The 13,197-nt window shown below is 33.3% G+C and overlaps 3 protein-coding genes across 3 annotated transcripts; all 3 read right to left on the bottom strand.

The window, feature by feature from the left end:
• Positions 1 to 534: 534 nt before the first annotated feature.
• LOC116342204 lies at positions 535 to 2,649 on the bottom strand. The gene is made up of 5 exons (XM_031769724.1): positions 2,611 to 2,649; positions 2,271 to 2,455; positions 1,346 to 2,207; positions 779 to 908; positions 535 to 668 (listed from the first exon to the last, which is right to left on the bottom strand). Exons 1-5 carry the CDS (start codon positions 2,647 to 2,649, stop codon positions 535 to 537), a joined length of 1,350 nt encoding a protein of 449 aa, XP_031625584.1.
• A 4,225-nt stretch (positions 2,650 to 6,874) lies between these two features.
• LOC116342064 (coatomer subunit beta) lies at positions 6,875 to 10,867 on the bottom strand. Its single transcript, XM_031769548.1, has 9 exons — positions 10,697 to 10,867; positions 10,437 to 10,556; positions 10,078 to 10,307; positions 9,619 to 9,996; positions 9,075 to 9,551; positions 8,571 to 8,995; positions 7,690 to 8,507; positions 7,242 to 7,621; positions 6,875 to 7,174 (listed from the first exon to the last, which is right to left on the bottom strand). Exons 2-9 carry the CDS (start codon positions 10,525 to 10,527, stop codon positions 7,097 to 7,099), a joined length of 2,877 nt encoding a protein of 958 aa, XP_031625408.1. The 5' UTR covers positions 10,528 to 10,556; positions 10,697 to 10,867; the 3' UTR covers positions 6,875 to 7,096.
• A 558-nt stretch (positions 10,868 to 11,425) lies between these two features.
• On the bottom strand, positions 11,426 to 12,869 carry LOC116342088. Its single transcript, XM_031769579.1, has 2 exons — positions 12,737 to 12,869; positions 11,426 to 12,588 (listed from the first exon to the last, which is right to left on the bottom strand). Coding segments are annotated over exons 1-2 (678 nt in total). The 5' UTR covers positions 12,739 to 12,869; the 3' UTR covers positions 11,426 to 11,912.
• Between the last annotated feature and the right edge of the window lie 328 nt (positions 12,870 to 13,197).

Below are 13,197 nucleotides of genomic sequence, written 5' to 3'. Positions count from 1 at the left end.
ATTTCAATTTTTTTTCGATTTGGCAATTATTTTTTATTACTTGTTTCAAAGCCGCATTTGAAATGAAATAAGTCATTGAATTAAAAAGAGGTTTCAATCCGGCTATACATGGCACAATTGAATCCGTTCTTTATTGATCATTTTATTTTGATTATTATAATATTTAATAAACTTTCTGTTTAGTCTAATTAAAAATAATTTAATAAGCACATCTATGGAATGAGAACAATTTTGTGTTTTTTATGTTTAATTGGCGACTGCCTTTATTGATTTTGTCTTTATGTAAATCAAATGGGATTTTTGGAGTACTTACTCTAGATACTTATCTAGATCTAGTTACTAAAAATTGATGAACGTATTTGATTTGATATCCAAGTATACCAATTGTTGGAATTTTATCCAATTGTAGCCACTTGCTACATTTTTAAATATTCCTATGTCACTGCACCTTGTTCAGTTGGACCTAATTTTCCGGAACCTATAATTTTTGGAGCATACCTGTCTAATTAAACTAAATGAACCTATTTTTAAGAACTAAATTTCAACAACACTTTTGTTAGAGCTTGATGAAACTTTATTCATCTTATTTTGATCAAAAAGTACAATTTTTTGGTGTACAATATTTCTAGTATCATTCAATATTGTTTGCTTTCCAGTGGGTGAATCATCTGAAAAAAAAAAACAGAATTTTAAATTAAGTGAAATTATGTGTTTTGAATTGTTCATTTGTGTGAAATTGATTAATTCAAATGAATGTTGAATTCAACAATATTCGTACCAATTTCTTCAAAAGAACGCCTTCCATAAACATCTAATTTGATATTAGGAATGTGTGAATCCAGAATTTCAAGATCACTAGAAGTCGGAATATTTTCAATCACCAGCTCTTCTTTTAGTTCAGCAGCACTCTGGTTAAAAAACATAATAAACCGGTGGGCGCTGGTGAAGCACTTTTTGTATGGGAATATTTGTTGAAAATTCAACAATACGCCACCTATTAAAGACAATAAAGATTTTCGTTGCTACTGCTGTCTTGACACAGCTCTAGCGAACTATATAGCTGTATTGCAAACGTATTAGTACTGACACCGATTCTGTGTATGCGTTTGTGTTGTAAATTTTGCACAAGCAGCTACGGTTGACGACTGAGTGCAGAATTTGCAATACAAACGGACACACAAAATCAGAGTCAGTGTGTTCTTTAGTAACAAAAATCTTTATGTATTTTAATAGATGTCGTATTCGTTGAATCTTCAACATAAAATCTTCGATACCAGCGCCCACCGTAATAAACATTTCCAAAACATGTGATAAAGCTAAATCAGTTTTTATGTTAATTCTTTACCTTATTCAAATCCTCATGGCAAAGGGGATGATAAACACGTTGACCAACGCGAATAGCATTATGAAAATACCATTCATCATCGTCGTTATCGTAGAATAGTACGAAAGCATCGCCACACATATCGCAATTTTTTTTAACTTCGTCATGATTTGCAACGCATTTTGGTTCATCAGGATTTTTCTCTTTCATCGCTGCAGTTTTCTTTTCATCAACATTTTCCGATTGATCAGACTGCAACCAGTCATCAATCGAAAAATACCAATTATGACAGGCCGATGCTTGTTTTTCTCGCCGATTCTGTCGAAAATGCCAATCCAAGTGCTCATGATGAGTGGTTTTTTCTGTGATTGGGAAACGAATGCCACAAGAGCTGCATTGCCATCCTGAATACAGTGTGCGTATAGCAGATGGATTCGGTTTCTTCAGTGAACTATTATCACTTAGTGACAGTTTTTCTTCCAGACTTTTAATCATACTAAATTTCAAGAGCTTTTGAAATAAATCGGAGACGTTTAACTCGCTTGAAGTTTTGTTAAATTCTGATTTACTCGGTCGATGTTTTGCAGTAGTTTCTTGCCATTTACCATTCATTGACGAAGAAATGGCTACTGGATTTAAGACACGTTGACCATTGATTGGAGAAATTACTTGTCCGCCAGTTTTCTTATCCAGTTCCTTATGTCGTTCGGTAACCGAACTGAATTTTTGAGGATTCTGTTTGTATGGATTCCAGAGTTTTTGCTTCAAATTTCCTTCGTTCAGTATTTTTTTACCAATTTGCTTCTTCTGTAATTGCTCAGTTGGCGGAACATTAAATGTTGATTGTAGAATTCTCATATCGACATCAGCCTTAGACATTAACCTAAATAAAAAAATATATAATGTAAATGCTTTGTATATCAACACAAGAGACTCGATAACTTACAAATCGGCTTTTTCTGATTTCATCTTTTTTACTTTATGTTCATTTGCAATACAATTTGTATCTTGTTGTCTTTTACGAATTGGCCACTTCAATTTCGAATCCAGTCTATTCAGCTCGGCTCGAAGGAAGATACCATTCCATGTTTGTCGTAGTTTCAGCAATTTCTCACGAGTACTTTCATTGACCTATTAACAAAATAAATGGAAGAAAATTTAATCTTAACGCATTCAGTTCAATTACAGACAAGGTTAATCGTAATTAAAGTGAAGAAATTGGTTGTTACAAATTTTGCTTGAAAATGTAAAAAAAAATTATTCGGAAACTACAATTCTACACAAACTTGTTTTAAAACGTCTCCAAAATTGCCGTTATTTACCATTTCAAATACTTCAACAAAAATTCTTGCTATAGATTTGCTAAAATAATCAATGTAAATGCCGCGAATGTTCTTAACAATTGAATCAATCAAATATAAATGTGGAAGTTTTATATGAGGCTCAACCTGTGAAAAAGATGCAATATTTATTGATTAATATTCGATTTGAATTAAAACTGAAAAATAGAGATATATGTAGAAATAAAAGTGTTTTTTTTTTTTGTTTTCCTTCAAAAGATATTTATTCTTTTCATATTTTGTGATATTTTTTTTTCATTTTGTCTTTTCAATTCTGACTTATATATCTAATTATTTTTTTAGTCTTTTGCAAGGCACATTTCGTGGAACTACTATATTTATTTTAATCACAGAGAAATTTTATCACAGATATGTTTTTTTCATGTATTAAATAAGTAAATGAAATTGACTTTGCTAAATTAATCCATAGTAATCAATCTTTTAAATAAAAACCTCATCCAAGCGTTGAACAATTGTACTAGCTATCGTTTGACCATATTTGATGTTTTCAGCAGCTAACATTGTTAGTGTATGTATCATTCTGTTATCTGTTAAATCAGTCAGTATTAACAGATACGATTTAGCCACATCACGTTCATTTTCCACGATGGCTCCCATACTTTATGTTGGACCTACCAGGAAGCTATAATCAACTCTTTCCGTTTTAGATTCAGTCTATCAGTTGCGTCAGTATTTATTGATCAGGCTTAAGCGGATCTTGCTGAATCACCAAATCGATGCACGTTCCAAATCGATTTCCGCAATACTTGAAAGATGGGATATTGAAGACGCAATCTTTGTGCCAGTGTGAAAAATACCACCTGATGAAAAACAAGAGCATATCGTTACTTATTTATTTTTTAATGTAAACACCAATAAGAAAAAATAAATATTGATGGCAAACAAATTTCTCAATGAAAAAAAATCGATGACTCATTTCTTTGTTTACGTAGTTTATATGAATTTTGTGTGCCTTATCACAATTTTCAGTATTTTTTGTGCGTAAAGTTATATTTTATTTGTTGGAAAATCATTTACTTCTAAAGAAAACTGCACTAATTTCTATTTACTCTTATGAATCAAATTAAACAAAAAAAAAATCAAATTCTATAGTTATAACGTACGAACAAACAATCAAGATCACTTTAAAAACACAAATTATACTTACAAGATTTAAAATAATTTTCAAAGAATTTGAAGCTTCCACTGTAGAATAGCACAAAATAATGAAATTCGCAAAAATATTTTCTGTTTGACAAATTTGATGTGATTATGTACTGCGTCGAATGTTTCCAAAACCAATAATAAATATTTTCATCAGATGATGAAATAAAAACAGCATTCGAAAGGACCCTTAGGGCGCCGCCCTATCGCTCGGTTTTCCAACTATTCACTATGTATATTTTAGTGAAATGGCGAAAATATTTGAACAAACTACGGCGAATTGGTGAAGCCCGCTTGATATGAACTTCAATTTTGAAGGTACAGAATATCAAGTTATTTTATTTGTAAACAAATGTGAGTTTAAGATTTGCTATGTTATGGCATTTTCATTTTATTTTCGTTTATTCCTTATTGCGAATGAATGCAGAAGCAAAAAACTGAGGTCCAATCATTACAAAAGTACTTTTTATGTCTAAAATGTATAGCAATAATAAAGAATACATCTTTATTATCCATTGTGACATCTAAGAAGTGAATGAAAAAACTTCAAATGTAACTTCAAAATTGATTCTTTGACTAAGAAAATGTTGAACAGAAAATTGTTGGTATCATTTTTGGTTGCAATCATTGTTTCCGGGGCTATTGAAATAAATCTTTCATTTATTAAAAAAATGGTTCATGATATAAGTTGGACAATAAAACGCTGATTTTGTAGAATATTTCAAAAATTTTTCAATTCTCATTAAAACGCATATCGATGCAGCCAAAGAGTTTACTGTATCAGTCAAATCGCATTTGTTTTGATGATATTATTTTGATTGATACGTAATTATATATTTATAAACCAACCAATTGTTTTTATAATTTTCATCGACTGAATCCAATCAAGATATCTTTGACTGATTTAAGTAAATATTTGTACAAAAATATTGCAATTATTTTTGCTCGGTGTAAAAGGTTTGTCAGCACTTTTCGGACTTAAGACAGAAAATCATGACATAGGTGTTGTTCAAGAACATTTCAGTCGAGTTTTATTTCGAAGAGAGCGAGTTGAAAAAAATTATTGTACAAAAATCATATCACAATAATTGACCAACGATATGCCTAATAAAAACGGCGAAACCTGGTATTGCGTCTATCAATGCAAGAAATGTGATCATCAATGGACTAAAGAAAACAATAAGGCCAACCAAACACGTGCTTGTCCCAGGTGTCGTGCACATAACTCTCCTGACACCGAGGTAGTTCATTTCAAATGTTAGCTATTTAGCAGTAATTGTGCATACATTTATCCGCAAAAATATCGGATTTCGCATGCTGCACAATAATATTAAGGGATTTACTAATTATAAAAGTTAATTTGACCAATGACCATTCCTAATTTTAATTTAACATCCAATTCCAGAGACATTTTGTACCGTGGTTCCAACCTTTTGACCCTAATTCTCCAGTTTAAGATGTCAGATTTTCTTCCCAAATATTCAATAATACCTGAATTTTCGATCAAAATGTAATTATCAATACTGATATTTTGAATAAAAATATTGTTTTCTACAAATCCACCATAAGAAGTATTTGATTGAAATTTAATCTATTCAGACATTATATTGACTCAATATTGACAAAAGGGATATTTTCGGGCAGCTGGTACATATTTATTTTACACAAAACCAAATTCTTCTAAAAGTTGTCAATAACAATAATTATTTTGGTTTTTTTTTTTAAATAAATTGCAAGACAATGACAAAGTAATTTTTACAAAATTGTTTGTTTCAGCCTCATTCTAGATTTTAAATTTTATTATACTCTATTCTATTTCACTGTCACCGTTATTAATCATCGTGACATCCAAGTAATGAATGAAAAAACTTCAAATGTTTCATGAAATTCCATAAATATTACTGAATCAGTGGAAAAAACGTCTTAATGATGCAAATAAAATATTTCAAATTATCCAGGTGTTTACAAAAAATTAAATTTGTGATTAATAAATGTATATAAACTAAGAGCATTTGTTCCAAATTATCAGTAATAAAATAACAATTAGTAGCTCCATCACATTTTTCATAAAAAAGAAAGAAAATGTTGAACAGAAAATTATTGATATCATTTTTGGTTGCGATCATTGTTTCCGAGGTAAATTGCCATAAATTATACCGATTATCTGGATCATATTATCAAAAACTTTGAATTTTAACAAGAATTTTCTTTTCTTTGCAACAGCTCATTATTTCAAGCGTTGAAGCTGGCGATAACATTAAACAACAAAAAAACGACAAGAATAACATTGAAAAACAAAAAAAGGACAAGAAAAGCTCTTCAGGTGTTGGTACTGCAATCAAAAATATGGTCAGCAGTTGCGTAAACTGTCAAACAGGTCCAGAAGTTAAAAAAGATACTTCATCTGCATATACTGAAAAAGGATATCGAGCTAATTTTGACTATGGCAACTATGGACGATCTTAAATTTATTATTTATTCATGGAGTTTTCAACAAAAGCAGGACGGTAGTGTTAATTTTGTAAAATAATATGCAAGACATTTCAATAACAATTTTAAAAATAAATGCAGAACAGATCTTAAAACTAGACTTTCCTGAACCAAAAAAGACGTAGTATTTTTAGTTCTTACTACGTTTTATTTACGAGAAACTGTTATTGTATCGAAAGTAGCCAATACGTATCCAACATTCCCCAGGTTTCGCACAATTTCCAAAATAGTTACCGATAACAATAAATCGATCCGATATATGCAAACATAATGCCGATGCCACGAATTGCTGGCAAAAACACAGAGTCAAATAAGTTGCAAACTTTTCTTGATGATTCATAATCATTATTATTTGTTTTGACTTCAATAAATTTTCTAAAATTCATATGTCTCAAGACCGGTTTCCACTAAAAAATGTAAATTCCCCTTCATCTTGATTCGCTGGTGGGCCAGAAAGTTTGAAATTTCACCTATTATATATTTTTCTCAAATTTGGTTACATTTTCCTGAGAGTCTTCTGGTGGTTTTTACGAAGACATTGTATTATCATTAAAAATACGATGTAAATTAGCTCACTTTATTCATTTATTTATCAGATATTCATACATAGTGGCATTTTTTATTCATTTTATTGGGAATGCGAACATATATACTTCATAATAATAAATTTCATTCTTAAATTCTAATCGATTCAATGAATCTAATGCAATAAGACTAAATGATTCGAAATATTTCTTTCGGAAAAAACACAATTATCAACGAATAGATAACCACATCATTAGGCGGCAACGACGGTCTTTTGTGGAATTGCTTTCTGCGTTGAATTGATTTTATCGCCTAGGCTCAATGCCATACCCTAAAAAAACGAAAAATAAATGTGTAAAATTCATAAAAATAAAATGATAAAACAAATTGAACATTACTTGGCTCTTGGCTCTGATGCGAATGTGTCCGGTTACCGCAGCGTTTGGATCATCCAATGGTTTCTCAATACTCAAATTGGCCAATGCATCTTCACCGAAAATCGAGCGTGCATACATATTGGCAGCCATAAAACCGCATTGGCCAGACAATGCTTTCTCTGGTGTCAAGCATTTCATGTTGGTCGATTTTAGTAAATGTTTCAAATACTCGTGCAAATCGGTTAATGTTGTGTTGACCGACACTTTGTTTTCCCATTCGAAATCTTGCCACATTTGACGGAATTCGGTGTCAGTGCATGAGGCTGGCATAATATAATCCATGATGTCAATGTGTATCGTGTTCAAAACAACGACATTTGATGTGGTTGTGGTGTCGTAAACTGTAATAGGAAATGTGATATTAAGCAAATGATTGAAATAGTTAAAAAATGTCCCGTGCAAAACTCACCAATATTGCCAAAAATAATTCCGTTTTCAGTGGAAGAAACCTTAACATTGGCTTTGATGTTGCAAAAATCGTGTGGTGCCAAAACCACTGGATGTGGTCGTTCGACCAGTTTCAAGTCGCCCAATGTGGCCAATTCCAATGTACAATTTTGCAATGTATCACTGGTTTGATTCACCACCAATACATCCAAAACGATATCATATTGATTGACATGCACATAAGCCTCAGCATAAACTGGATCCGAGAAACCAGTCAATTGAGTGACTTTGTTCAATTTACTATTTGGCGATGCAACATCAACAATTGAAGTAGATTTTGTGCCGGCCAATGCTTGATTCAAACTTGATTCGAACACATTTTCACCCAAAAAGCTATCCTTGCCGCTCGACAGCTGTGAGAATGTAATTGGATCATCGGCTTGAATCTTAACCGCTTTCTGTTGTTTATCCTTAATCATTTGTTGCTCTTCCGTTTGATGTGCTTCAAGCATTTTGGCCAATGCATCACGGCACAAGACCTTGAATATTTCTACAATTTCCGGCGAACGTTCGCTCAATGTACGCAAGCATACGAATATACGATCAGCATCATCATTTGTGATTGGTTTGGACGAAAAGCCCGATCGACCCAAATGCAATATTGCGCTCAAGGTTAGCATTATTGAAGCACATACATGGTTTTGCTTTGATGCATCCTTCTCCAATTCGATATACTTCAATGCCAATTTGGTGAATGTTGTAGCTAATGTTGTTGCCACAAAGAAATCTCCGTCCATCAAATATTGACGCAATGGTGGTCGCTCTTCTTTCTTCGCAACTCTGTGTGAAGCAAGGAAAAACGGTGAAAATCGGAAATGTAAAAATGCGTTAGGAAATACTCACGGTGCAACACTGAATGCACTTTGAGTGGCATAGGTGCCATCCGAAGTGACTTTCGTGCTTGCCGATGCAGTTGAATTGGCTGGTTTATTTGGATCGTCTTGTTCTTCTTCGCCAGCCAATTTACGCTGTTCGGCCTCGACAATTGGAATTTCGCCAATGGTTTGATTCACCACATCGATCACTTCCAAAATTTCTTTGCTGCTATTGATGTATTCGCCAAGAATCCATAAGGCGGCACGATGAACTTTCACCGAACGAACCGATGGGAATGTTTCGATCAATTTCTCCGTAATCAATGCACGCAAATTTGGAAATTTTTGAATGGCTTCGCGAATGAAAACAAGCACATCTGTAGCAGCTTGTTCATTTGTATCGGATAGGAATTCGGATAAAACTGGAATAACAGTTGCTGCAACATCTGGGAACTGGAATTTGTTTTGAAAGAAAAAAAAAACCATTAAAAAATTATTGGTACGATTGAAGGAGACAAAAGTCCTAACTTACACGAATGCAACAACTGTGCAATGTGCGAACAAGTAATTGTCGATATTTTCCGGTGTCTTCATGTTCGACGTTGTGCGTTTTGGAAATTTCCTTCTTCAAAACGAGTACCATCTCTTCAATGTTTCTCGACGATACCAAGTCCATGGCCAAGTTTAATGTTTTACGTCGTACCTCAATATCGGGTGCGGCCAGCACACGTAAAATATCCATAACTAAATCTTGCATAACACGTTCGGTATTTTCATTCTCTTTGATTCCAATCAAACGATCCAAAACGATCAACTTAACATTATTGTCGCTTTCTTTGATGATGAGTTCGATGTAACAGCTGGCCGCTGCTTTGATGGCCGTTGGAGCGGTTGACAATGTAATCAATGTACCGGCCGCTTCGTATCGAACAGCATTCGACGATGAATTGAGCAAATTATAAATGCAACGAATGAATCGAGAACGTTCATTTGGATTTGCATGACACACCTGAAAAACGGAAATACATTTACTTTACGGTACGCTCAAAACTTCTTATTTACACTTCGACGCTTACCTTGTAGATCAATTCCACAATAACCAATTGCAGAATGTCACCAAAATTATTGACTTGATCTAGGCACGATGCCAAATAGTTCAGTGCACGATCTTGATCGGCATGCAATAACATTAAGAATGCATTACGTTTGCATGACATATCTTGTTGTGTATCAAGGAAGTTGGCAATGAGTTCGGGTCCATCCGGTACCAACCATTCGAAATTTTTGTAAATGGTGAAAATAGCAAGGACAGCATTACGACGCACATACGAATGACGATGCTCCAAACAATCACGAATCACCGGCATGAGTGGCTCAAGCAATTCAGGCTCTTTCAATTTGCACAAAAATCGCAACGTCGATCCACGCAGAAATTCATTTGGATGTTGCAAATCCTGAACAATAAAATCTTATTTTAGACAAATTTGAAATAAAAAAAAACGAGACGTGGTATTCCACGTCAAAATAGTACCAACCTTTCGGTATGCATCGCACACGAGAATCATTTCTTGCATCAATTTGCCATCGGGCGTTGTTTTTGGTACAATCTCCCAGAAAATGAGCAACAACTTTTTGATAGTATGATTTTGTGATGGCATCACAAATCGAATGATGGTCATCAATAAGCCAGGCAAACGTTCACCATTCAACAATAGCTTAATCACTTTCTTCAACGTATCGATTTGTACATTTTCATCGCCTTGCTCTGTTGAATGCGAAAAGTTTAGTTTTTTTTAGGTTGGCATTAAAGAGAACCGTATTTATGGATTTAATTCAATTAAATAACAAAGATGAAGAAAATCTTTTTTTTTGAAGCACACATACACGTACTTACCCAAATCTTTCTTAATTTTCATTTCATTGAAAACATCCGATAATTCGGGTGTATTTATGATGGTATAACACTGAGATTCGGAGAGTGCCATTTTTGCTATTAAATCTGCTCTTTCAAATACTGAAATTAAATCGAAAGAAAAACAAAAGCAAAATATTTAAAAATCGACAAGAAACTGTGTACACTCTTTTCGGTGGGTCGTCACTGGGTTTCGACACAGGAAGACGTCGTGGAATATATCGTATGGAAACTACACGTACCAAATTATAATAAACACCAAATAATTTTCACAATGTTGTAAGTGTTTCGAAAAATGAAACTTAACGACACAGAAAAACTAAAAGAATTGTAAACAGCGATTTTATTTCTTAACAAAAATTGAAATTTCTTTCCCGTCGAGTTGTTTCGCAAAAGTATAAATGTACAAATCAGCTATAGTCGCTACGTGTCATCTGTCAAAATGCATTGAAACATACACACAAATACACATTCACGCGTACTTATCAAATGTTATGAGTCTTGTGTCTTGCCGGAATTGTGATTGACGATTGAGAGTGGAGATGGCGTTACATTTTCAAAATTCAATTGAAATTGAAATCAAACGAAGAAGCAGGAAGAACAAATGATTGAATCGAAATGAGAAATCAGACCAAATTCCTTTGGCGACAAAAATTTACTTTGATGAACTTAATAAAATTACCAAACATTTTGTCCATCGTACGAAGATAAGTAGGTTAGAAATTTGCAGATTTCGTGTAACTTTTGCGACATTTTCACCTTTTTGGATGATTGTGGCCAAGAATAACACCTAGATAATTGAAGAAAAAACTTTTGACTTTTTCAAATAAACAGCAAAAAATAGACAAAATGTTAAAGATTTAATGTAACAGTGATTTGTATTTTCTTTTATTTTTCATTACAAACAAAAATATTTTTTGCTAAATCTTAGTCAAACAAATAAATTGGAACATAAATTAAAACGAATTCGTATTAAGTCTATATTTTACATGGTATTTACGTGCGATCAATTATAATGTAATAACTTGAGCGCATTTGGCGAATTTGAGAACATTTTTTTTTCTTTAAAATTGAATCGTGGCAGAGATTGGCTGCTTCAAAAGAACGAAACAGCTTCTGAATGTTTTTCGTTCAATTTGATAATAAATGAGTGGAATTTGTTTTTCTATGCAATGACGAGCGACTAGATTATTACTTCTTTGATCGATGGTCCATTAAATGTTTATTTCAATTTGTCTCTGCTTTATTCTTATCAATAAATATCACGTAAATAATGGATTTAAATAAAGAGAATGTAACTTAAAATGAATATCACAAAACTTGGGTATGTTCGAAGAATGAAAGTGATTTCGGTGCTTGGTATGTTAGCAAACACACACACAGCCTTTTACTCGATGAAGATGGATTGAATCACGCAAAATATGAATGAGGCAGCGATTTAATTATCCGTTTTTTTTCTCAATAATAATTTGAGTTGATGCGAACTCGTGATGGTATATAACGAGACATTTTTACCGAGACAGGTAATTGGTATTCTGGGGGAACGGTTCCAACTTGATACTCGTTAAAATTACGTGGCAATGTTTTTATAATACGATCGACAAGTTTTGTGTCAACATTGCCATTCACTAAAACATCATGGTATCTTGGATTTTCTGAGGTAACTTCACCATCACTAAGCGGCAGCGATTCGGTAATCATTTCTGCATTCATTCCAGAATTAACCTCTTGTAAAATTGGCTTTACTTGAGAATCGGCCACTTCCAAAATGTCATTCGGCCAAGCGGGTGATTCGATCGATTCACTTGATTTAGTATTATATTTGTCATTCGAACAGTATGCGTACAGATGATGATCAGCACATTTATTTGTACAGCATTCGGCAACGATGCCACGACGAATTCGACGAGATCGACGAGAAGTGTCTGTGTATGTCATATGGCCGCCACGACTTTGACATATCCGATCAACTCTTGCTACCAAATCGCGTCCGCATGTTTTCCTCAGACCAAATCCACTGATGCCATCCTTCACTTTCACTGGTTGGGCCCACAACGACGTAATCACACTAAACAGCACGATAACTAGCAACCATTTTTTCATCCAAGAAATACTTGATAATCTTCCAAAATGCCTGCAGAATAAAATGGTTTGAGATTTATGTTTAGCAAATTTTTTTCTCATTTATATTTTTTTTTTAAACATTTTAGTTTTAATTGAAAAAAAAATGAACAACAATAAATAGCTTTTATCGAGAGAGAGAGAGAAAAAATAATACTAACATTTTCGATTCTATTTTGGTGGAATACTTGTGTTGTACATAAAATGAGCTAAATCTGAACGTTGGAAATGCTTTTGCGCAAAACACATTCAAAACAAAGTTAAAAATTAAGTAAAATTGATGCGATCAATTTCATGTCACTTTTTCAACTGATTCAATTGGAGCCAACGGTGTTTCTCTTATACTCGTTGCTGTTAAGCCGGTGGTTGCGATCACGCAATCATCGCAAACAGCGCTGGCGCATACGAACATTCATAACACATAAAATGTAAATAAATCAAATGTTTCGACTCAATCGAAACAACAAAAAAAGAGAATCGGCTAACCGAACAAAAGTGTATAAAGAAACGAAACAAGACACAAACGATCACCCAATTGGCGCTTTGGTGGTTATATTGCACTTTATTGCAATCGCATCACATTTAACTATGTGTACAAAACATTCGGCTCGGGAGACACATA

The sequence above is a fragment of the Contarinia nasturtii genome, unplaced genomic scaffold (assembly GCF_009176525.2).
Source record: "Contarinia nasturtii isolate CC-2019 unplaced genomic scaffold, AAFC_CNas_1.1 Cnas_scaffold_810, whole genome shotgun sequence".
NCBI classification, from domain to species: Eukaryota; Metazoa; Arthropoda; class Insecta; order Diptera; family Cecidomyiidae; genus Contarinia; species Contarinia nasturtii.
This window is presented reverse-complemented; position numbering and strand designations above follow the sequence as displayed.

Coding starts and splice junctions, on each gene's coding strand:
- LOC116342204 (XM_031769724.1), bottom strand. CDS start 2,649: ATGGTAAATAACGGCAATTTTGGAGACGTTTTAAAACAA. Junction 2,456..2,610: donor TTGGAGACGTTTTAAAACAA/GTTTGTGTAGAA, acceptor TTTTGTTAATAG/GTCAATGAAAGTACTCGTGA. Junction 669..778: donor GCGTTCTTTTGAAGAAATTG/GTACGAATATTG, acceptor TTTTTTTTTCAG/ATGATTCACCCACTGGAAAG.
- LOC116342064 (XM_031769548.1), bottom strand. CDS start 10,527: ATGGCACTCTCCGAATCTCAGTGTTATACCATCATAAATACACCCGAA. Junction 10,308..10,436: donor GAAAATTAAGAAAGATTTGG/GTAAGTACGTGT, acceptor CGCATTCAACAG/AGCAAGGCGATGAAAATGTA. Junction 9,552..9,618: donor TTGTGGAATTGATCTACAAG/GTAAGCGTCGAA, acceptor TCCGTTTTTCAG/GTGTGTCATGCAAATCCAAA.